General features: G+C 54.4%; 1 protein-coding gene and 2 non-coding genes across 3 annotated transcripts; 2 read left to right on the top strand and 1 right to left on the bottom strand.

The window, feature by feature from the left end:
• The first annotated feature begins 1,447 nt into the window (after window positions 1-1,447).
• TRNAQ-CUG (transfer RNA glutamine (anticodon CUG)) lies at window positions 1,448-1,519 on the top strand. The gene has a single exon. It is a non-coding gene; the product is annotated as a tRNA-Gln (tRNA).
• A 3,711-nt stretch (window positions 1,520-5,230) lies between these two features.
• LOC142005737 (C-signal-like) lies at window positions 5,231-11,132 on the top strand. Its single transcript, XM_074983088.1, has 6 exons — window positions 5,231-5,377; window positions 6,224-6,275; window positions 6,976-7,163; window positions 9,004-9,162; window positions 9,974-10,093; window positions 10,920-11,132. The coding sequence occupies exons 1-6, from the start codon at window positions 5,231-5,233 to the stop codon at window positions 11,034-11,036; spliced, it is 783 nt and encodes a 260-aa protein (XP_074839189.1). The 3' UTR covers window positions 11,037-11,132.
• Window positions 11,133-19,484: 8,352 nt separating this feature from the next.
• TRNAC-GCA (transfer RNA cysteine (anticodon GCA)) lies at window positions 19,485-19,556 on the bottom strand. The gene has a single exon. It is a non-coding gene; the product is annotated as a tRNA-Cys (tRNA).
• Between the last annotated feature and the right edge of the window lie 3,284 nt (window positions 19,557-22,840).

The following is a 22,840-nucleotide window of genomic DNA, read 5'->3' as shown; positions in this document are numbered from 1 at the left end:
AGGGGACCCTTCGAAACACTCCCCTGGATTTCAAAAGCCCCTTCTTCCCAAACAGCATCTGGTACAGGTGAAGAAACTTGAACTCATAACGTTTCTTTGCAATATTGGCCCCAAGCCATTGCACTACTGAAAGACGAGCAGCTTACCGATATGTACACCTCAGAGCTCAGCTCAATCACTGCCAAGGCTGGATCAACAGCTCAGAGGCCCTCACCGCTGTATGGCATTTTTGGGGGTGGCAGCCAAAAAGGAAGAGGAAAGACACTGACCACCTATGGTTAGACTGCAGGTGTATCTCAAAATAACTGGCGCAATTTGTGCATTGCCAATTAAATGGATGATTTCGAAATACCTTATTTGAAATGTGGGCCAATTGCAAAGGTTCCATTTGCCCTCTCTGCAGGAGGGGGAGCAGAACCAGAACAGAGCACTGAAATGTCTGTACCTCTGTGTCTCTAAATAGCAGCTGCAGTCTAACCATCCCCAGGAAGCAAGCTGCAGGATCATCAAAAGTGCCAGATAAAGAAGTTACTGCCACTGACTGCACTCAGCAGCATCTGATTGATTGGTGGGTGTCCTTCAGCAGGTTCTTTTTGTAATGATAGATGATGCTCCAAGCAGATGAGAGAGAGGTGCCCCACACATGGTGGAAATCTGTCTCCCTAAGTGGCTGTAGCTCTGTTTGTGGGAGAAGCCAGAGAAGCAGGGGATGAGCTGTAATATGTGCATCGAGAAACAAAGTTTAATCAAACCTCATTTGTAAAACCACTGTGAGCTGGGGAAGGGACAGAAGCTGGGGGAAACAGTCTTTGTCCTGCAGGAGGGTGAAGGTGAATGAATCCAAGGGGCACTCTTTGTGTGGTGGTATAGTTCAGTGGTAGACTGTCTAAATACAGTTTTAGAGATTTTTTGGTCAGATCTAAAGACCTCCCTTTTCCCATCACATTCTGGATTTCTATTCTACGTGTATTTCTCATATGGACATGAACCCTCAACATTTGCTACCGCCAATGCATATAACCCTAGCAAACCCTTCCCTCAGCTGACAAGAGAGAGTGATATGAACAAAGAGGTGCTCACTGAGAGTCTATAAAGTGTATCACATTCAGCCACATCTATCTGCACACTTTTAAATGTGTGTGAATTCAGAGCCAGGGTTATTGTACCCTCCCTCACCCAGATATTCCTCGACAATCACCACCAGCCTTTCTTGTCTCTGCTTCTCCCTTACTTCTCTCCAGGCTGGTTACTTGAAAAGAATAATGAACCTGTCTAGTCTCTCTGGGCTTAGCAGAGAGAAGGGCAGGGATTGATGTCTGGGGGAGGACAGCAGCAGAGATGGGGCAGGAAGCAGTGTCCTGAGTGGCAGAACAGCTGGAGGGTGGCAAGCACTGCAAGGTGCCAGCTTAAAAATAGTTACAGGAGGTGAGAAAAAAAGCAAGTGACAGGTCCTATGGTGTAATGGGCAGCACTCAGGACTCTGAATCCTGTGATCTGAGTTCAAATCTCAGTGGGACCTTCTGTTTGTTCACTCTAAGCCTCTTCCCTATCTATAAATCAAGGGGGGGTGTCTTTATGCATGTGAGTGAGGATTTCTTCCTCCTGGTTGATTAATGAGGCCCCCTGGTGTTGGGTCTCTTGTTGGGGTGTTTCACTAATATACCTGCAATAAGTTGGGCCTCTGGAACACAGCAACCCTCTTAGGAATTCAGGAGGACCTGTGGCAGGTGCTGCAAATAGATGCATTGCTGTAAAGGCCAGAGAGAGGGGAGTGCCACATTCATTTCCCCAGGGCAAATGTCTGCCCCTTTCCCAGCTCTGCACAGCTCAGCCCAGCAGCTGAGAGAAACCAGAGCCCCTAAGGCAGCCTTGGGGAAAGGACCTTCCCTCCCAGGCAGGTTCCCATGCCCCTGTCTGCAGCTGAGTCACAGCTGTCCTTTCCCCTCTGCCTGGCTGAGGCATCACATTCCCCAGGTGTGTTTGGGGCCCTGCTTAGCAGGGGGGAGTGTGGCACTTTTGAGCTGACATCAGAGATATGTTGGGCCCTGCCATGGAAAATTAAAGCATCCCCCTCCAGCCTCATGCAGTTACCTTGTGCTTGGAGTCTGCCCAGCAGAGGAGCTGGAAGCCAGCAGGGTCAGGGATGGGGTGCGCAGAAAGCAGGAGATGCACAAGAGACTTCAGTAGGAAAGGAAGCAGAAAGGCCAAACAATAACGGGATTTGAATGCAGTGTGCAGAGTACAACACATTAACAATCCTTTTCCTTTTCCCCTCAGCCACCTCACCTGAGTGGTGCCTGGGCTTTTGAAACATGCCAAGGTGAGCACTGCCAGGAACCTTTCTGCCACTCCTTGGCTGGCTGGGGACACCCGAGGGGCAGGTGTGGCTGTTTAAAGAGGCCCCCTGTGCTATTGTGCACTTCTTTGCTCCTCCCCTGGGCTCACCTTGTCCTGTAGACACACACTCAGTGGGCACCTGTGCTGAGCTTATGTCCCTGCAGCTGCCTGGCCTGGGCCTCTGCCTCGGGTGCTGTAGGGCAGCCGACTACTGAGAGAGAGAATTGGCCTCATCTGGGCTCTGGCCTGTGCAGCTCCACTGTCCCTCTACAACCATTGACAGTCGTATCATTAACACCCCAGACTCCAATCCTGTCCCTGGGCGCACACACACCACATGGCAGTGAGTGTGCCGGGGAAGCTGGGCTTGCATTGGCTGCATGCATTGGCCCAGAGCCCCCTAAATCAAGACATGAGTGAGGCAGGCTAACACCAGCACCACTGCCATGGGTCAGAAGGTGGCCTTGAGAGTGAAGAGACAAGACATTCACAGAGTGACACTTGAGTGGCTGAGGGTTCAGAGCCAGTCCAGCCAACTGAAGGGGGAGGTGTAGGAAGGAGTCCAGGGAGGAGCAGTGAGAGCTGGGAGGGGAAAGCCCAGTTGTGCTGGGAGTAGGGTCCCTCCGGGGCTGGAACCAGAGGGAGGATGGGCCTAGGTTCCCCCAGCTGCCACTGAGGTCATGGTGTAGACCAGGCCTGTGGCAGGGAATGAGAAGACTGCAGGGTCACTGTGGGAGTGACAGAGAATTGAAGGACTTGGTCCCAGGAGGGGGGAAATGCCAAGTTATCCAGACAAATGCTGAATCAAAAGCTGGACCTTTGCAGCTTCTGCCAGTGAGAGGTGCTGCCACAGCAAACGGGACAGGTGTCGTCACAGCAGGGGCCACATCTTGAGCAAATGAAGGGAAGAAAAACACACACAAGGACACCAGCCCCCACTTGTCCTGACACACTGTCAGAGAAAGGCAGAAGAAGGGCTAGTTTGGGCTTTGGAACCCTGGAGCTTTCTCATCCTGAGCAAGAAGCGCACCCTGAGACCACCCTCAGAAAAGAAGCTCTGGGGGCTCTTCAGGACCACGTTTCAGCAAAGAGCCAGTAGCTGATAAAAACAACAAGAAGTCCTTTGGCGCCTCACAGACGAGCAGCTATTTAGGAGCAGATGCTTCCGTGGGTTTCGTCAGTCCTACTGATAAGTCCTATGTCAAACTTCAGGACTACCACTGTGCAGACGTAACTTTGTGTGCCTGAGCCCCAGCCATGAGGCAGCTGCAGGAACGCTGTCGCCTCTGGAATGAGTTCAGTGGGTCAGAAGATCTCATTCAGCCAGAGGGGAATTGGCTCAAGTGGCACAGCGCTTGCTCAGCATGAGAGAGACTGTAGCACTGATGCCCACGTTCTCCAGGGGGAGGTGTGTTTTTATTCCCTCTTCTCCAAGGCAGTGTCAGGCCAGGGGCTAAGTGCTTCTAGTGCCTCCTTCCTCTTCCCACTTGGTAGCCCCCCACCAAAACAAGCCCACGCAGGGCAGAAAGCTGCTGGTCCCGGCCCTCCGAAATACTATTCAAACCCACCAGGGTTTTTAGAGACACGTCACTTCTTAGTTAATAGTTGAGAAGGAAAAATATCACTCACATGGAAATTCTTTCCCAGAACGGCCATTCCCATTGCATGGAGCACCAGTGCTCCACAGAGCAGCCTGGGAATGACTGGCTGAGAATCAGCACACGGGATCATTTCCAGGGCAGAAGGCAATATGCCGCCTCTATGATAGACCCAACCTGGAAAGCAGCCTATGGAAACTGGAAACACAGAAATGATCCAGGCACACGGACAGTACAGACAGAATGCCTGTCCACACTGGAGCTGGGGACGTGAGCTGGCTGGCTTATGTCGGTGGACAGCAGCAGCCTGGAGCTCTTTGCTGCCTTTTGACTCTGTGCAGACGAGAAAGGACAACTTGTTTCCAGCCACAGTGGAGGGTGGGGAGAAAAGAGGAGCTTTGCAAAGACGTGGGCCAAGTTATCCCTCCCACCCAGCCCATATGCTGTGGCTGGAAGCAGCTCCTGTCCCTTTCCTCCCACACACATTACAAAAATTGCTGCTGGGCACATTCTGATGGGAACCCTGACAGAAATCTGGGGTGGGCGTGTGACCCTGCAGGCTGCGTTCTGCTGGAATCCAACTGAACTTGCTCAAACTTGAGGAATTTTACCGGTGTCCTGTATTCAGCAAACGGAAACACGGTCACTCTCGGGAAAGTGCTGCCTTGGATTGTGGAAGAGACTCCTTGACAAGAACCCGACCTTGTCTCTTGCAACAGTGTAAGATCTTCTCCAGCCCTAGAGGGGCTCGGTACAGGCACCTGACCCATTGTCATTGCCCCTACAAATACACATCTACATCCTTAGCCGTGCACAGCCTTGCCCTCCGCTTTGGAGCCAAAATCAACAAGCCATAGAACTCTACTGCAAAATCCTGGCCTCCATCTACATAATCTTACAGTCTTTCACCCATTCCCACTTTCTCCCTCTTCTGCGTACAGCACCTCTGAGAGCTGTGGAAAATGGATCTTCATTGCAGTGACTCCTCGGTCACAGCACAGTCACCGCAGTAGTGTTGCCGTTTTGCACAGGAAGGCAGCCAGAATTTGACTGGCCCTGCACCAAAAGATGAGGAAGTAGTAAACCAAACCAAACCGACCAAGCCGCTCACCTGAGAGGAGGAGTAACAAATAGACAAATAAGGTCTGGCTTATTGGACCACTTTCTGTTTTGTCACCTGATAGCAGCAGAGTTATTTCCCCGGATGTATCATTCCATAACCCCAGCTGTGAGCAGGCAGGGAACTCACGGCTCTGACTAGTGCAGCTCTCACTGAGCAGAGGCAGGGAGGGACCATGGCTGGCTTAAATCTCTGCAGCGTTCTGGTGACCGGGGCCAAGCAAGGAATTGGCCTGGAACTCGTCAAGCAGCTTCTGGGGAACTCCAACCCACCGGAGTGGGTCTTTGCCACCTGCCGGGATGCAGCAGGAGAGCGAATGCAGGTGAGATCACGGGGAGAGGGGGTGGAGTTAGCAGTAGCTGGAGGGGGAAGCAGAAGCTGCCCAAGGGGCTTCCAGTGTTGCAGCACTTGGGGCTGAGACCCACACACTAGAGCAGGCAATGACTGCTGACCCTGCTCCAGCTCGAAGGTGCGGAGCTGCACCCCAAACCCTCTACACCTGGCAGCTCAGGTCCCAGAGAGGTGAGGTTGTGGCAGCACTGGCTGAGCCTGGGGCAACTACCCAGGGGCTGTGGACCGTCTTGCCCAGCATAGGTGAATAATGACTATAGCACAGCTATACCCAGTCCCACCAGCCTCCAGGGAGCCCAGTTCATGAGTCTGACACCTCCCTTGTCTGCCACTGCCTCAGGCCCTCTGTCTTCTCAGCTCTGCTCCCACACCCAGCCTGGGGAACTGCAGGTTCTGAGTAACTTCTGGTTCAGGGCACCTGCTCCTTCCACAGCTGACAAAATCCCCGCTCACAACCAGCTCATGAGAGCTTGCGACACTGTCAACCCCCAGCTGCTGGGAGGGGACTTCCCTTACCTCCCCTGGGGGAACTGCCCTCCAACCCCTTCCTCCCACTCCCCATTAGTGATGGGGAAGTGATTTGTGTCCCAGACTCCACCACACTCAGTTAGACAATGGCACTGGAAATGCTCAGGGGCAATTAGAAGCCTCCTACTGCTGCAGAACCCAGGGCAGGTTGTTGCACAAGGAGGCTTGGTGGAGAAAAGCAGTTAAGACATTGACTCGGTTCCCAGGGTCAGTGGGGACCTGGATTCTGCCCAGCCTGGCCCTGGGCGTGGGCCCAATGTCAATAACCATTTACTTTGTTCTTTTTCAGGAATTGCAGAAGCTGGAGGCCAAACATCCGAACCTGGTGATCGTTGCACTGGGTGGGTGCCCGGCCCCAGGCCCAGAGCTGAGGTTCCATCTCCCTGCAGCATGTTCTTCCTGTTCCTATCCCCCTCTGCATCCCCCCTCCCAGGTTCACCCAATCCCAGTGAGGAGAACAGGACCAGAGTCAATAATCGCTGAGAGCCCATTGACACCTTCCCCAGCCCCAGAGGAGGCAGGTGTGAGTGGAAATTCTGGCAGGGTTGGTTGGCTCTGGAGAGGCTGGAAAGCCCCAGGACCACCATGTGGCAGGTTCCTCCTGTGAGAGTCACACATGGGCAGCTCTGTCCGGCATTCCCACCTCTGAGATGGAGCCCTGTATGTCCAGCTGGGGACTTGTCTCACCTACAATGCATGACAAGCAATTCTAAATCATCCACTTCCTTTGTCTAAGTGAGATCAATGCCACACGTATGAACTAATCACTAACTCCAGCACATTTCCATTTTCTGGGCTACTCAGATTGTCCAAGGAACTGATCATAATTGTCTCTCTGAACTAGCTTTTCCTCTTGTTGCTCCAGCACAGCTCCCCATGCCTGGACCCAGCAGCAGTCCCCACCCGCACCTCCCTTCCCCAACCCCCCTCCCACCTCTGAGCCCAATGGAAGAAGCCCTCTGGCCCAGGGGGCTGTGCTGTGGTGGGGGTGACATCGGAGAGGGGGAATCATGCTCTTGACCCCCTGCTGTGTCGCTGTAGATGTCACAGACCCAGCCAGCATCAAGGCGGCGGCAGCCAGAGTTGAGACACACCTGAAAGGCTCGGGGCTTAATCTGCTGATAAACAACACTGGGATAGTGAAGTTGAACACACTGGAGTCAGAGACACCAGAGGACATGGCCCTGGTGTATGCGACCAACGTGACGGGGCCCTTGCTGGTGAGCCAGGTAAGGGCCCTGACAGAGAGCACATGGACAAATGCACCAGGGTTTGACAGCGCTTGGGCCAGGAGTCCTTCCTTCCCTGGGATTGGGTCACTGGATCAATATGGGGCCTTGGCTGGGAGCTCAAAGGCTGCAGCTGCATCATGGAACTTGAACCTCTCAGAAAGAAAACCTCACCCCCAGATCCCTGCATGGCCCTGGCTCTGCACCCACAGAGCTTCAGTCCCTCACTTTTCAGCACCCAGAGCGTCAGAGCAAGGACAGTGCGATGCACGAGGCCCCAGTTTCCTCATACAAGAGACTCCCTGTCCCCCTCATCCCACCATTATGTGTCGGGTTAAGTGGCCTCTCCCCACACCCCTCGGATGGGGCCCTGGCAGCAGAGAGGCACCTGTCTCCTCCAGGGCCGAGGGTGACTGCAGCCTGCAGCTGCAAGATGGTCTCTGGATGCCTGGGCTGAGGCTCGTGGACACAGGGCCACAGTCAGGAACTACGGCCCTTCGAACTGTGAGGACAGAAACGTGTCCTTTCTCCTGACAGACAGTCCCCAGTGGGATGAGCAGCAGGAAGGGGCTATCAGGGCTGTTCTCCTCCTTTACCAAAGGCACCGAGTGCTTGTGAGCATCTGTCTGAAGCCCCTGGGCCCCCTGGGCAGCTCATGAGGCTCACAAATGGGGGTCTGGGTCCGAGCGCTGGCAGGTGTCTGGGTGAAGGAGGGGCCACTGGTGCCTGCTCCACCCCATGCCCTGCCCCCACTCAGCCTCTTCCCCTGATGCCCCACCCACACTGCACCCACACTCAGCCCCACCCCCACTTCATCCCCAGCCTGAGGGAATTTTTGAGTCACTCGCACCAGGAACTGGCACTAACTCGACAGCCCAGAAAATGAGCTTCCCCGTGTGTTCACTGCAAACCCATCTCAGTGCTGGGTGCTCAGCAGAGTGATGGCCCCCGGCTGGGCTCACCTCGGCTGCCTTGCGAGCAGCAGGCCTGCTGACCCTGCGTGTGGGGGAGCACAAGGGGCTGGGGGGCGGCAGGACAGGCTCGGAGGGCTCCACGCTGGGTGGGTCTGTCGCTGGCCTGTGTACAGAGACCGAGTGTGGCACAGACCGGGGAGTCAGGGCTTGTGTGGCCAGAGGCCGGGGGGTTCAGGCACCTGCTCCGGAGCCGGCACAGACCAGTTAGCTTCACGCCAAGTGCAGCCTGTGGGGAGATGCCTCAGAGCAGGGGAAAGAGATTCTTCCAACCCCAGCAGGGCTGTGGGGAGGCTCTGTGCCCTCCCTGGTCCTCATCCTTCCACTCCTCTCCCCACACACCCTGGCTCCTGGCCAAGCCACAGGCTGTAGCCAAGCTGAGCATGTTGGAACTTCTTGAACTAAAGGATAGGCAGGTGGGGAAGCAGCATCTGGCCTGAGTCACTAATCCTCGGTGCTCCTGGCGAGGACACAGTGGGGGTCCCCACAGGTGTCCACATGACTCTTCCTCTGCCCTGGCTCTGGCTTGCAGCTTTGCCTTGGCAAAGCCTCTTTGCTGAATAGCCACAGCTAAGCCACAGTGAGACCCATGTGGGCAGCTGTGGGGAACTGCAGACCCCTCATCTGCCCTGGATGGGGACTCTGAAGGCAGGGACATGAGTTGGGGATCACTGTTGGCCCCTACAGGCCATGAGTAGGATCCACAGCTCTGCACAGCTGCCTGGGTGGGGCTCCTGCTTCTGACCTGGCTGGGGGACGGTCATCAGGGGGAAGAACAGAGACACATCTCGTTCTGGAGACCTGCCTTACGAGCATGACGCTGGTTCCTTTTCTGACCCAATGGCTGCTCTGCTCTCCCCTCTGCCCAGGCCTTCCTGCCCTTGCTGAAGCAGGCTGCCCAGGGAAGCCCCCAGACAGGGCTGAGCTGCAGCAAGGCAGCCATCGTCATCATCTCCAGCGAGGGTGGCTCCATCCAGAATGTCTGTGGCTGGCGTACGGTCCAAATCATCTCCTATCGCTGCAGCAAGGTACAGGGCACACCCAGCAGGGCCTGCCTGCTGCCTGGGTTTGCTACTTGCACAATTCCCTGTCAGTCGGTGTCTTCCACTTGTTCCCCATCCTACTGCCACCACTCCAGCCTCCAGCGCTGTGTTGGGCAGGGCTGGCAGTTCTTTGTCTGCCTGCAATTCACTTGGGCTTTAGATCAGAGTTCCCATCTGGTGAGGAACTTTCTGTTTTGCTTGTATCCCGCCAGAGAAATCCCCACGCAGTGATGCTCAGGTTGGACATATCCCATTTAGAGACCATCCCCAGCTGAGGTCCAGGGCACCAGATCCTCTCTGTGCCTGCCAGAGTTGTGGAGGAACCCAAAGGAGCATCGATGTCCCGGTCCCACTTTCCCATATCGGCCCAGGTCTTGCATAACCAAGAGCAGCTTAAGCACAGCTCTGAGGTGTGCTCACCTGTCACATTGAGATGCCACCTGTCATCACTGAGAGCATGAGAGAGAGCAGCTCAGAGTAGCATTTTCTTCTCACGAGTGTTCCCTGAAAGCTGAGTGCTTGGGCAGCCATCCTGGAGAAACTCAAATGCTGCCCAGCTGGTTAGCAGAGCACCAGCAGCAGGCAGCTTGTGTTTTTGTTGGTGATGCCCATCCGCACATGCCTCAGGATACATAACATTTATTCTGCACATGGAAAGATGAAATTAAAAGGAGCGCTGCTCTCGCCCCTTTGTCCATGTGTCCCGTCCCTTCCTTCAGGAGTGTGGGTCATTTCCTACAGGGCTCATTCCCTCCCCCACACTCTGCTGTCTCTGCTCATGGCACCTCATCCTCAGGCTGCTCTGAACATGCTCACTAAGTGCCAGGCCTTGGGGTACGGCGGAGACGGGATCCTGAGTGTCGCTGTCCATCCTGGCTGGGTGCAGACAGACATGGGGAATTCCAGCTCTGTCCAGGTTGGTTCCTCGCTGGGAGAGGCCAGTGGTAGCCAAATGTTGGGACAGATGTTCGTTGTAGGGTTAATGGTTATGCTGGAACCTGTCCTGCCCTGCACGAAGGGATCATGTCCCACTCAGATGCCCTCAGGGATTCAGTGCTGTGCCCTGGGCTTCCAACCTCCTGCTGGTGCTTGCTTAGCTCCTCAAGCTGCTGGCATCCCAGAGTGAAGGTGAGCAGAGCTGCTGCTGTGGGGAGCCAGAGAGGGGGAGTTGGTTGTCACGGGCACCAGCTCACAGGTACTTGTATTGGGGTCATATCTGTGATCTCCACCCAGTACCCTCATGTACCCCAAAGCCCAAGTCCCAGCTTGGACCCTGGATCCCTTCTGCATCTCACTCCCAAACAAGAGCCTAAAGCCACTCCAGCACCCCAGGCCAGAGCCTGGACCCCCATCCTCACACCCACCCCCAGTCCTGAGCACCTTCCACACCCACAGCTCCCTTCTGGCAACACAAATCCCTCATTTCTAGCACCTCCCTAAAGCCCGAACTCCCAGGCAGAGCCCTCACACTCCTGCACCCCAACCCTCAGTCCCAGCCAGGAGCCCCCCCCCCGCCCCAGACCCCTTGGCCATGCTCCCACCGCAGGAATTGTGCTTTGTGCACCAGGGTGAAGGGAAGGTGTCACACAACAGCTGCGTGTTGCACATCCCTCTGCCTTGGGACGCATAAGAACATTTGTGCCACTCAGGGCAGGCAAAGGTCAAGGGGACTCCAGCTGGGCCCCTGGGGTCCTGGATCACTCCCAGAGCAGCTCACCCGACTCACTCTGCTCTCCCCGCAGCAGGCCCCACTGACGGTGGAGGCGAGTGTCCGAGGGATGCTGCACGTGCTCTCCACGCTCTGCGAGAAGCACAACGGGGCCTGTGTGAACTGGGAAGGGGAAGTTCTTCCCTGGTGAGATGTTCCCAGCCCTGCTCCAGGAGCCCCAGGTCAGACTGTTCCAGTGACCACACCCTCAGCCCTGCCTGTGTCCTCAATAAACCCACTGAGCGAATGCAGCAGCCCTGACTAAGCTTGGCCTGCTCTGTCCTCTCCTGGAAGCCACCGGCTGCACCCAGGTGGAGCTGCCTTTGGTTCCTCTCCCCACAGCCAAAGCCTAGACCTGGCCTGGGAGGGAGGAGCTGGTGGTGGCAGTTGGGGTGGGGAAAACAACCAGGACCTCGCTGCTTCAGGGAAGAGGCCCAGGGAGACCCAATGGGCACTAACACCCCTTCTCCCACTCTCGTGCCGTGTATTGAATTTGCCACCCCGCGCTATCCCGGCTGATGCTACCTAACCTGAGCCAAGAAGCCCCTGCCCCCAAGGCAGCCCAGAAGGCGCTGGGATGGGGTGGCCATGAGCCTCTGGATACACTGGGTCTCTCTCTTCATGTGTCTGTCATACAGGAGGATTCTCTGGGCACAGCTGAGAGAGCCAAACCAGGGCACGTTGCTAACACAAAGTGTGGAAGTGTGGGCCAGGGACATGTGCCCCCTCTGGGGTGGAGAAGGACACCAGACCCCTTCAACCCTCGGCACTGCCTGGTTCTGAGCAGGCAGCACTGTCCATAGGACTGATTCCACTTTAACAAGGTTGCAGGTGGGCAGCATATGGTCCCAGGCCCAAGGGCAGGGTTGGCTGTAGCCCAAACAGGCAGTCAAGGTAGAAGCCCCGGCCCTAAGTCAGTGCAGGGCTGCAGTTCATTAGTCAGGCTCAGCTCCTACAGCTGGGCATAGTACACACAGTCTGCGTAAGAGTCCTGGAGCAGGGCTGGGTCACCTTTCATCAGGCTCAGCATCTTGTTAGCAGGGCTGAGCAGTCCAAACAATATACCGGCCCTGGCCCTGGGGCAGAGTGGGGCAGCAGGTAATGAGGCTGAGAGACCAGATTACTGACACACACTCTCTCTTTAGCCTTGTTATGGCTGAGGGGCTCAGCAACAGTGGGGGTAGGTGAGTCAACATTGTGCCCTTGGAGCCAGGGAGGCTAAAAGCATCTTGGGGGGCCTTGGCAGGAGAGTTTCTTGCAGAAATAGAGACTTTGTTATCCCCCTCTTGATTCAGAACTGGTGAGGTCACAGCTGAGGCTCATCTACACTAGCCACCTCCTGGGAAGGGGACATGTAAATGAGTCAGATCTGTGAATTGCAATGAGGTGCTGTCTTGCATACACAGCACCTCATCTGCATAATCCTCACAGCCCAAACCTCAAAGTTCCCTTCCTCCCAAAACACGTACTGAGCAGCATGTTGTGTGGATGTGAAACACGGGTGATAATGAAAGATTCAAAGGGAAGGCTACTGGCCTTTGAGAGGAGTTGTTGTAGAAAGCTCCGGAGAACAGGATTGCTGCGGAAACTCGCAAAGGAGGAATTCAACAGGAAGGTACAACCAAAAGAGAATCTGTACAAGGGAAGATACAGCCGTTCGGGCATATCTGCAGAATGAATGATGAATTGAAAACCAAGAGCCTGGTATTAGACAAAACAAAAGGTTAAAAAACGAGAGGCAGAGCCCACAGATGATGTAGTAGATGATAGAGTAGTTCTAGTAGATTGGTGTGGAGCTGGTCTACATAAACTGAGCCGCTCCTCATTGAACAGGGAAAGATGGAAGGAAATAGTGAGACAGGCATGGGACACCAACGGGTGCTGAGCCAATGGTGGTTCTTGATGAGGATGATGAGGATCCCAAAAGCATCCCTTGTGTGCTCCCTCAACAGCAGCACAGCCACTCTTCAGAGCAGGAAAAGGGGACCCGAAATCACTGATGGTTCTGGCTGGCAAAGGAGACAGGAGACGTTCACCTCTCCCACACCAGCGCTTGACTTTCCAGCAGGCCGTCATGGGCCCCTCTCAGGACAAATGGCACAAAAACGAAAGGCATTTCAGAGCTGGGGTGAAAGACCTCACCAGTAGAGGGGCTTGTGATGTGCGCTTGACATGCAAAAGGAGCCCGAATCAAAAACGGGCAGAAACACGGCCTGTGGTTCTCTGCAGTTCCCCCTTCTGCCCTGCCAGCTGCTCCTTCTTCATCTACTGGGTCAACCCGGGAAGGAAGGTGGGAATGGGGCAAAGAACTGTGCCAAGCTGAGGGGAGCTGGCAACACTCAGCTTGCCTGCAAGGGCCACAGGGAAGAGCTTCTTTCTCGTGCACTACGGCTGAGCCCGAGAAGCGGCAGTGGTGGAGGCTGCAGAGCAGCTGGCAAAGTACCTCAGCTGGACAAGTGTTGTGCTGAAGCTCTAAAGGTCTTGGGCCCAATCCCAGACTTCGCCAGAGACCTTTCTCACTCTGGAGAAGCAGATATTTGGCTGCTTTCGGGAGACGACAGCTGCCTTTTCTTGGACTGTCATTGTCTGCTCGGTCACAGTGTCAGTGTGTGTTTCCTTTCTTCTCTTGTTTGGCAAAGTGGATGAAAAAGGACACACTCCTTCGAACTGGAGTTCAACCGGCCACTTGAGGATAACTTGGTGAACATTCCCTATCGTCTTGGGCTCTGCCAGCTGAGCTATTAAAGGGCAGCTGGAAGCTGCCTCACTGTCCAGGGAGGCCCCTCTGCATGTGTCAGGGCGAGTGCCTCCCAAGCGGATGGCGTTTCAGGGGAGAAGCCAATGAAGCCAGTGCAGATTGTGTTGCCCACTGGGCTCTCGTGTTGGCCAGGCATGCAAAAGTGCCCCGGGTTGAAAGTGGATGGAAACACTTCCCCTCTTTCCTTGTACATCCCCTTTCTGTTCTGTGAGGCGCACCCAGAAATGATGCTGTTCAGACTCTGCTCCTCAACATGTGCAAGAGGCAACTTTCCTCGCTGAACACTGCTGTCAGCTCAACTCCCTCATTCTCTCATGCACCTCTTAGGGAAATCCCAGAGTACACACACTCCCTGGGAAAGAGTGTGACATCACAAACGAGACAGTCTTCTTCTGTCCGAGCAGCCACCCGTGGGAGCAGGTCTGGCAGGGAGAGGGGCAGTGACTCCAGGGCCTAGGGCTGAGTGATAGCTGGAACTGGGGAGCCAGAAAGCTTCAGTCCTTGAGGTCATCTCCCAGTTATCTGTGTATTGGTGAGATGGACACAGAAGACAGTTGTTGGCAGATCCTCAGTGAGTGCTTGAGAGAGCCCCAAGGAGCCTGTGACATTCAAGCCCCACTGACACTTCCAAAAGAGATTGTGATAGTCCCTCTCCTGCTCTTCCACTTTCACAGAGTGCTTCAGGGTAGATGGGCAGCAAGACATCAGGATCAACAAGTCAACTCATCAGCAAGACAAGAGCCCTGCCAGAAGCTTCTTCAACTGGAGGGAACTTGCTGGGCTCTCCCTACAGTCCACTGCTCTGCTACGTGAGCTATTGAAAGGTAGCCATTAGCTGCTTCCTCAGTCACTTTCTCCAGGGTGGCCCTTCCAGGGGCACCAGGGTAAGTGCCATCCAGGAGCTTTGCATTTCAGGGGAGGGACAGAAGAACCCAGCTGACATTCTGTGGTGCATTGGTTATCACATTGTCTTGCCTGCAAATGTTCCCCAGCTAAAAGCAGGAAGGAACCCAGTATCTCCTTTCTATCTTGGAAGGTGTTGCTGGCCTCTGACCTGGAATTCCCTGCCCCTCTCAGTGCTGGCAAGCAGACAGCACGCAGAACCTTTCAATGGGACAGGGACCACTCTTCTAATTAATGAAACAAAAACATCAGGCAACAGCCTTGGCCAGGTCGCTTGTCATCTCCTCACTTGCTGCTGTGGGCAAAGCCTTGAGAAGAACCTTTGAGCACTTCCTTCATCTCCTTTCCTCGGCTATTTCCTTCACCCTTGGACTGAGAAGGACTCAGGCTCTCAACTCAGGTTCTCCCTAACCAGCCCTTACCCCAATGGCCAGAGGGGATGTTGGTCACAGGGTTCTCATCTTTGCCCCATTGCATTCACCCCATGGCCCAAATTCTTGCTGCCCAAGTGCACCCCATGACACACAGGCTCTCCAGCCCATGCACCAGATGAAGGATTCATAATCACTCCCTCAACCTGAGGTAGAGGCTTCCTCGTGTACCTGGGCCAGGTGAGGTTCAGACATGCCTGGACCCAACCTCTCAAAGTTCAGAGCCACCTGCCCTAAGCCCACACTGCACAGCACTGCTCACACAGGAAGGAGCAGCAGGATCACTCTCCCAAGGGCACCAGCCCTCCACAGCAGCCCCATTGGCTTTCTCTGCTCCTCATTTCCTCGCCAGGTCTTCTGGCCTCAAGGACTCCCTCTTTAGGAGGTGGGGAAGTCATAGAAACAGGAATCCAGCACCTCAACCAAAAGTGCACAGCCACAATTTTGCAGAGAGTCTTTTGGCACCCTCAAAACCCCATTCAGCCTGGTTCAAGTGCCTCTGGGTATGTCTGCACTAAAAAATTAGGCTAAATGAGTTCAGGTGAATTTTGTATTGCCTCATTGTAGTAAGAGGGAAGCCAACCTTGGAGAAAAGAGATACATTTGCAGGCTGACAACACAGGGCTCTTGGGAGAGAGGCAAACCAGCAGCGGGAGAATATGGACATGGAACGGACTCTCCTCTCACCAGCTAACACCCCACATATGCAAGCAGTTTGAGACACCTGCCAAGCAAAGTGAAGGCTCCAGGGTTTCAAGTGGAAGAGGGTCAGGGGTGTGTGATGAGAGGCGAATATGTATATTCGCGGAAAGGATCCTGAGTGCCAGATCCCAGCCACATGCTTTGGCACAAAAAGCAATGGCCCCTGCATCAGGTGTGTCGGGGGATAAGAGTTACCCCCACAAAAAGCACCACACCTCAGAAAAGAAAACCACTGTGATGTTACCCAACAAGCCCAGCTGCACACCCAGCTCAGCATCCCCAGCTGGCCTTCCCCAAACGCTCAGTGAGGCCCAGCACACACTGAACAGCCCTCCCTTAGTCAGGCTGAACACCCGCAGACAATGGTCCCTCCAGCCTTTTCCAGCCTCATGTGGAATAAATTTCATAGGCTCTGAACTAGTCACCAATGTGCACCACCACCAATGGAAACCAAAGCCTCAGCGGTGAGCACTCTGCTAATCAGCTGAGTGACATTGGAGTCTCTCCTGAGCAGTTGAACAAGCCCACAGCTGACAGGGAACAGGTCCTCAGACACAGCGCCGCACCCAGCCCTGCCCCACATTGGCCCTGGGATGCACTGAGAGGCAGAGCCAAGTGCCCCTGAGCTCAGCCCATGCTGGAGGCAGCCAGACACCTAAAGCAGAACACAGTGTCAGAGCAGGGGTAGACAGATATATTTGGGGAAGGGGTCTGAGATCTGCATCCCAGCCCTGCCCTTGATCCATGGCCCCGACTTCCTCTTTCAAATCCAGCCTCCTGGTCACAGCCTTTCCCTTTCCCTCCCTGGGGGAGGGGAGTTGTTCATGGTGCTCTCTTGTGCCATTGCAAATGGCTACGCATAGACAGCCCCAATCCCCCCCGTGTGCTGGAAGCCGGGTTGCTGTTTGAATTCTGCAACCCGTCATTGTACCTGAATGCATTTCCCCTTCCACCAGCACAGCCATCCCTGGTGCTTCTGTGCTTCTCGCTGCTGACTCCAACGGGCTGCAGGGCCACATTTCTCTGAAGGCCCCAGAGTGACGAGATAGGGCCATTCTCCTTTTACAATAACCAGCTGGAGACAAATAACGGAGGTGCAGAGATTGGAAAAGTTGGGGGTGATTGGAGAGGAATATTCGGCCGAAGGAAGACATAATAGACCTGGCTGTGAATTCACAGAGTAACTGACATGCTCTCTGCAAACACATTTCCAAAGTGTGCAGACACCATTCGGCTGAATGTGACACATTTGATAGACTCTGAATGATCATCCGCCAAAAAACGAGCAAGCTGCAGACTTTTGCAGTTCACAAAACTGTCCCTGTTGCATGTACAGCACCTGCCCATGAAGCTCAGCAAATCTGTGAGAGCAGGTAGGTGACAGTCCCAGCAGCACAGAGGACACCAAGACCCACACCCGATTCCCTGCCAGCCCCAACACCTGTCCAGCTTTGCTGGTGTTTGCATCCTGAAAGGCAGCAGGGAAATCTTGGCTTGTGCTGGGTAGAGTCATACAGAAGAGGCAGGTAAAGGGGCTGTGAAGGACTAAGCCCAGCACCACCAGTCCACCCAGATCAGGGTGTGTGAATCTCCCTCCTGGCAGGAGGGAGTGTGGGGAAGGGTTTGGCAAGGTGAAATCAGGTGGAGTTGGTGTGAGAAACGATGTTTGTTTTTCCTCCACAGCCTGGGTGTTTTGCAAGGCCGAGTGTTACTCGGAGCGCAAGAAGTCTTGAGTTGAACTCCCTGATGGTCCCCCCAAACAGTGTGTTTGCTGCTCTCCTTGACTGCGTGTTTCCTGACGTTTTTCTCCCCCACAGTGTGGTTTGTGATTTGTTCAGAGTGTGAAGTTGGTTTCTAGCTTCAGAGCTGTGAAGAGACCTTGGAAATGACCTTGGAAAGGTGAAGTTAGGTGCGGTACTTATCAGAGCACTGGCTATTTGTTCAAACCTGGTCCTCGAGCACATTCACTACACACCTTCTAAAAAGGTGCTTTTGGTCTGGGGGTATGACACTCCCTTATGGTGCCAGAAGTCTTGTGTTCAAAACCCAGATAAGCCCTTCATCTGCTTCTTCCAGATTGTCTTTGAGGGTTTTTTCTTCTTATTTATTTATTATGATGATTATTTATTTATCTATTCTTACTTTTTTCTTATTCTTCTGATTCTCATTCTTATTTTCCTTCTGTTCATTTTTTCAGTGTGATGGAGCAGTTGCTTTCCAGTGTATGGCTCAGCCAAGGCATTAGCTCTGCAGGATGCAGCTCCTGCCAATGACTACACCCCCTCCTGTTCACTGAGGTAGGACCACTTGCTAGCAGAGGCCACCAATGCCCACTGTGCGACTCAGCTGTGTTTTGGATAACTTGGCATTTCCCATCTTCTGGGCTAAAGGCCCTTCAATTCTCTGCCACTCCCCCAGTGCACCAGACAGTCCCCTTTTTCCCTGCCACAAGCCCAGTCTATGCTACTCCATCAGTGGCTGTTGGGGGAACTCAGGCTCACCAACCTCTGGTTCCAAGCCAGCCTATACACCTACACACCCCATGGCTGGCCCTGCTGGGTTCCAGCTCCTCTGCTGGGCAGACTCCAAGCACAACCTGACGGTGTAAGGGTGGGGTGGGATGGTTTAATTATCCCCCATAGAGCCCAGCCTGTCCCCTGTGTGAGCCCCACAGTGCCACACTCACCGCAGCTGAGCAGGGACTCAAACACACCGGGGGGATATGGTGCTTCAACCAGGCACAGGCAAAAGGGCAGCTGTGACTCAGCTGCAGACAGGGACATGGCCAGTTGCTTGTAAGGGAAGGGTCTGTCCCCACAGCTGACTCAGGGGCTGTGGTCTCTCCCAGCTGCTGGGCTGGGCTGGGCAGTGCAGAGCTGGGGAAGGGGCAGATAATTGCCCTGAGGGAGTGAATGTCACACTCCCCACTCTGCCTCTGACAGCAACAGGTCAGCCTGCAGCACCAGCCACAGGTCCTCCTGTATCTCCAACCAGACAGGACATTTCTGGGGCCCCAACGTATCACAGAAAAGTTGGTGAACCAGCCCAAGCAGAGACCCAGCTGCAGGGGAACCAATTCAGCAGGCAGGAGGGAGAAGCCCTCACGCGGGGGCAGCTGGGGAGAAAGAAGCCCAGCCCTGACAGAGATGTATCACAAACCACACACAGGTCCCCCTGAGAGCTGAGCTCAGAGTGCTGAGTGCCAATCATTGCACCATGGAACCTGCAGTTTAAGCCCTTTCTGAGCACCTCTGACTCTTGGCAGGCTGCTCCCCTGCCCTCCTTGCCCCCCTCCTGCTCTTTCACCTCTCAGGACACTGCTTCCTGCTCCACTTCCCCTGCTCTCCTCACCACACGTCCATCTCCGCCCCTCTCGCTGCAACTCCAGAGTGAGGAGGCAGGTTCATTTTTCTCTGAAAGTGACCAGCCTGGAGAGAACTGGTGGAGAAGGAGAGACTGGAAAGGCTGGTGGTGATTGTAGAGGAGGATGTGGGTGAGGGAGGACACCACAGCCCTGGCTGTGAATTCACAGAGTGATCAACATCCTCTCTACGTGCACTTAAAGCTTCACAGATACACAGGCCTGAATGTGATACATTTCGTTAACCAGGGACAAGAACCTCTTTATAGGTATGAGGCCCAAAATTGCTCAAGTCACTATCTACTGCCAGCTAAGGGACAGGTTTGCAAGATTTGTGTGTGTCAACACTAGCAATTGTTGAGGCTTCAGCTCTGTTTAAAGAATTCCCATAGAATAGGAAACAAGAGTGTGTTGGAAACAGGGAGGTCAGTAACTGTCTTTCAAAGGGAGTGCTTGGATTTGAACCAAGGGCCTCTTGATCTGCAGTCAAATGCTCTACCACTGAGCTACACTCCCTTATCCAGGGCCCCTTTTGAGTCGTTGATCTTGAGTATCCTGCAGAACAAACTGTTTTCCCACCTCCTTTCCCTCCCTGAACCCAGAGTGGTTTCACAAACGCTCAGACGGGGTTTGATGAAACTTTATTTCTCCCTGTGCATGTTACAGCTTGTCCCCTGCTGACCTGGCTTCTCCTACTCAGAGTTACAGCCCCTCAGGGGGGCAGATTACCGGCATACGTGGGACAGTTCTCTCCCAGCCACTTGAAGCAACATCAGTGGTTACAAAGAACGAGGAAAAAACCTACTGCAGGACACCCACCAATCAATCAGATATAGTTGGGTTTGCAGTCAGTGTCAGTCACTTCTCTACCTGGCACAGGTGGTGACCCAGCAGCCTGGTTCCCTGAGGTGCTGGACAGCAGAGCTTTTGCAGTGCTAACACGTCAGCCCTCGTGACAATATGAGCGCACTGTTTTCAGTAAGAAGGTGCTGGGATGCATTGAACATGCCCGTACCAGTGACATTTAATCCGTTTGGGGTTCAATACTTTCACAGTGTCACACACCTTTTAAACTGCTCTGGCAGCACAATTTCCAATGATCCCTTTCCCAGTCATATAGTCAGAGGCACGTTGCTGCTAGGAAAGCTGGAGCGTCCTCTGCATAATAACAAACCTCTCACCATTTTCCAGTGATAGAGAGCCTGGCTCAGTGGTGGAACACTTGACTGCAGATGAAGCTATCCCAGGTGCCCCTGTTTGGATGGTTTTCTTAATGGAAATCCATTTTCACCTCTGGCTCCAGTTTGTTTTGGGGTTGCACTGGATGCTTGACATGGATTTAAACACTTCACACTTTCCTCTGCAAATGTGCAAAAACTGAGCAAACCCGTCCCTCAGCTACCTCAGTTCCCAGCCTCCGAGGCTCAGGTTTCTGTTCCCATCGATCACACAAAGGTGCAGTACGCTGCACATGCGCAGGGCTCTGCTTGCCATGGGCTGCACTGGGCAGGAGAACCAGACCCACAGGTGGGGGACTCAGGAGTGTGACACAGAAATGCCCTTGGTGCAGGCTGACACACCTAGGCCGTGTCTCACTCAGCCAGCAGCAACAGGGACTGAACCAGGCCCAGGAACAAGCCTGTGGTTCTGAGCAGTAAATAGTCACCAGGCAGGGGGCAGAGCTGGGCAGAGGGCCAGGCAGAGTCCTCCCACAGAGGGAGCTGCAGAAAGGACCAATGCAGCAGAGAAACAAAGAGACATAACTGCCGAGTCTCACACATTGGCTCAGAGCTACCGAAGCAAGAGACGAGTGAGCCAGGCTGATGCCAGCCCCACAGCCATGGGTCAGTAATTCACCCTGAGACTGAAGGGGAGAGAGGTCCCGTGAGTGACTCCTTCCCCCAAAAGGCTCATTTGTGAGTTTACCTCTGGGCACCCAGAGGGAACAGACCCCTTGGGGCACAGCCCATGCACAGCACAGTTTAGTAAGCATGAAAGGAAGCACAAAAATCTACCCCACGAGCCCCAGTTTGAACTCTTATTGCCGGAGACAACGACATCTCCACTGCGGCTGCTCCCAGAAAATGGAACATCCACCAAAATGCTCGCAAGTGGCAGACTTGTGCAGTTGACACAACCAGCCCTGTTGCATGTATCTCACCTGCCCAAGTAGCTCAGCAAATCTGTGTGACCAGGCAGGTGAAGGGCACAGAAACACAGAGGATGCCAAGAACAGTAACAGCAGGTTACTGCCAGTCACCAGCACCCCTGGACAGAGGCATTTGGAATTCTTTTGGTGATACCAACAGTGACACCCAGCAACCCCCCACCCTCCAGGCTGACCCCTGCACAGCCCTCTGGGCATCGTAGAGCCTATTTGTCCATTGCAGCCAGGACAACAAGCAAAGGTGAGCTAAAAGGTACCGCAGGACTTGAACCCCTCATGGGAGCATTAGGAGACTCCCAATAACCAGTTCATCTCACCAGCCTCGGTGGAAAGGAGCCATGGGCAGCTGCAGAGAGTTTGTGGTTTCTGGAATGAGCTGTGCGGGTCAGGACATTTGCTTATTCTGAGGGTCATGCGCTCCAGGGGTAGAACATTTACTAGTGCTCGTGGGTGAGTGCCCAGGGCTGGGGCTGGGAAGTGGCCATGTCAGTGTCTCACTCAGGTCAATGCTGGAAGGGAGTTTAGCTGGTGAAAACAACCCAGGGGCAGGGAAGTGTTTCCCTGGACTCTCCAGCATTTCAGTGGGTCTGGCTGCTTTGGGGCTGGAACACTGACCTCTCCTGCTGCAGTCGTTACCCCAAAGGGGCTTGGGGGTTCCAGTCTCAGACACAGCACACAAAGCCGGGCTCAGCAGCACTGCAAGAGCCACCCCACAGTGTGGCAGCCGCCATGTGCAGTTTGACCTGAAAGCCCAGAGCTCCTCCTTTCCCAGAAGGACAGGAGTGTCCAGGGGGCCTGAAGCACTGGCCTGTCACCAGCATGTGAACCTTCAGAACATCCATTGTGGGTCAGAACAAAGGTCCCTCCAGCCCCATGTCCTGTCAGGGCCAACACCAGGGGCTGCAGAAGGTAGCAGCCTGGCACCCCTGGGTGCTGAACCCAGCAGCTCCTGTGTGCTCCTTTCAGCTGTGGAGCAGGAGATATGTCCCAAAGAGGCTTTTCCCCAGCTGCTGAGAAGCACAGAAGAATTCAGGGCTTGCCCAGGGTGAGACAGTGGAATGGAGACCTGCCCCATGCCCTGTGGCTGGATCTATTGCTGTCAGGGGCAGAGAAACATTCCTTCCCCCGGGCAAGTATCTGCTCTTTTCCCAGATGTGCACTGCCCAGCCCAGGAGCTGGGAGAGACCAGAGCACTGCATCAAGCCTTGGGGAACCAGCCCTTCACTCAGAGGCAGCTGCACCTGTGCCTGACCTCAGCTGAGTCAGGGCTGCCCCTTCCTTGCCAGGGAACTACACCCCTGGCTGTGTTTGGGGCCCTACTCGGCCCCACACAGCAGCCCTGAAGGGGGCAGAGCTGAGTGGAGCTGACACTTCAGTCAGGCTTGGCACTTCCAGGGCAAATGAAATCATCCCACCCCCCAGCTCTGGCAGCCAGAGCTCAGCTCAGCCTCACAGAGGTGTCCTGTGCTTGGAGTCTGCCCAACACAGAAGCTGGGAGGCAGCAAACTCACGTGTGCTGGAAGTTGCAAACAATGGGGCTGGAAATCAAGAAAGAACATAAGAACATAAGAACATAAGAATGGCCATACTGGGTCAGACCAAAGGTCCATCAAGCCCAGCATCCCATCTGCCG

Source organism: Carettochelys insculpta, unplaced genomic scaffold (genome assembly GCF_033958435.1).
Source record: "Carettochelys insculpta isolate YL-2023 unplaced genomic scaffold, ASM3395843v1 scaffold_0035, whole genome shotgun sequence".
Lineage (NCBI taxonomy): Eukaryota > Metazoa > Chordata > Testudines > Carettochelyidae > Carettochelys > Carettochelys insculpta.
Note: the sequence above shows the minus strand (reverse complement) of the source record. Positions and strands in the feature narration are given on the sequence as shown.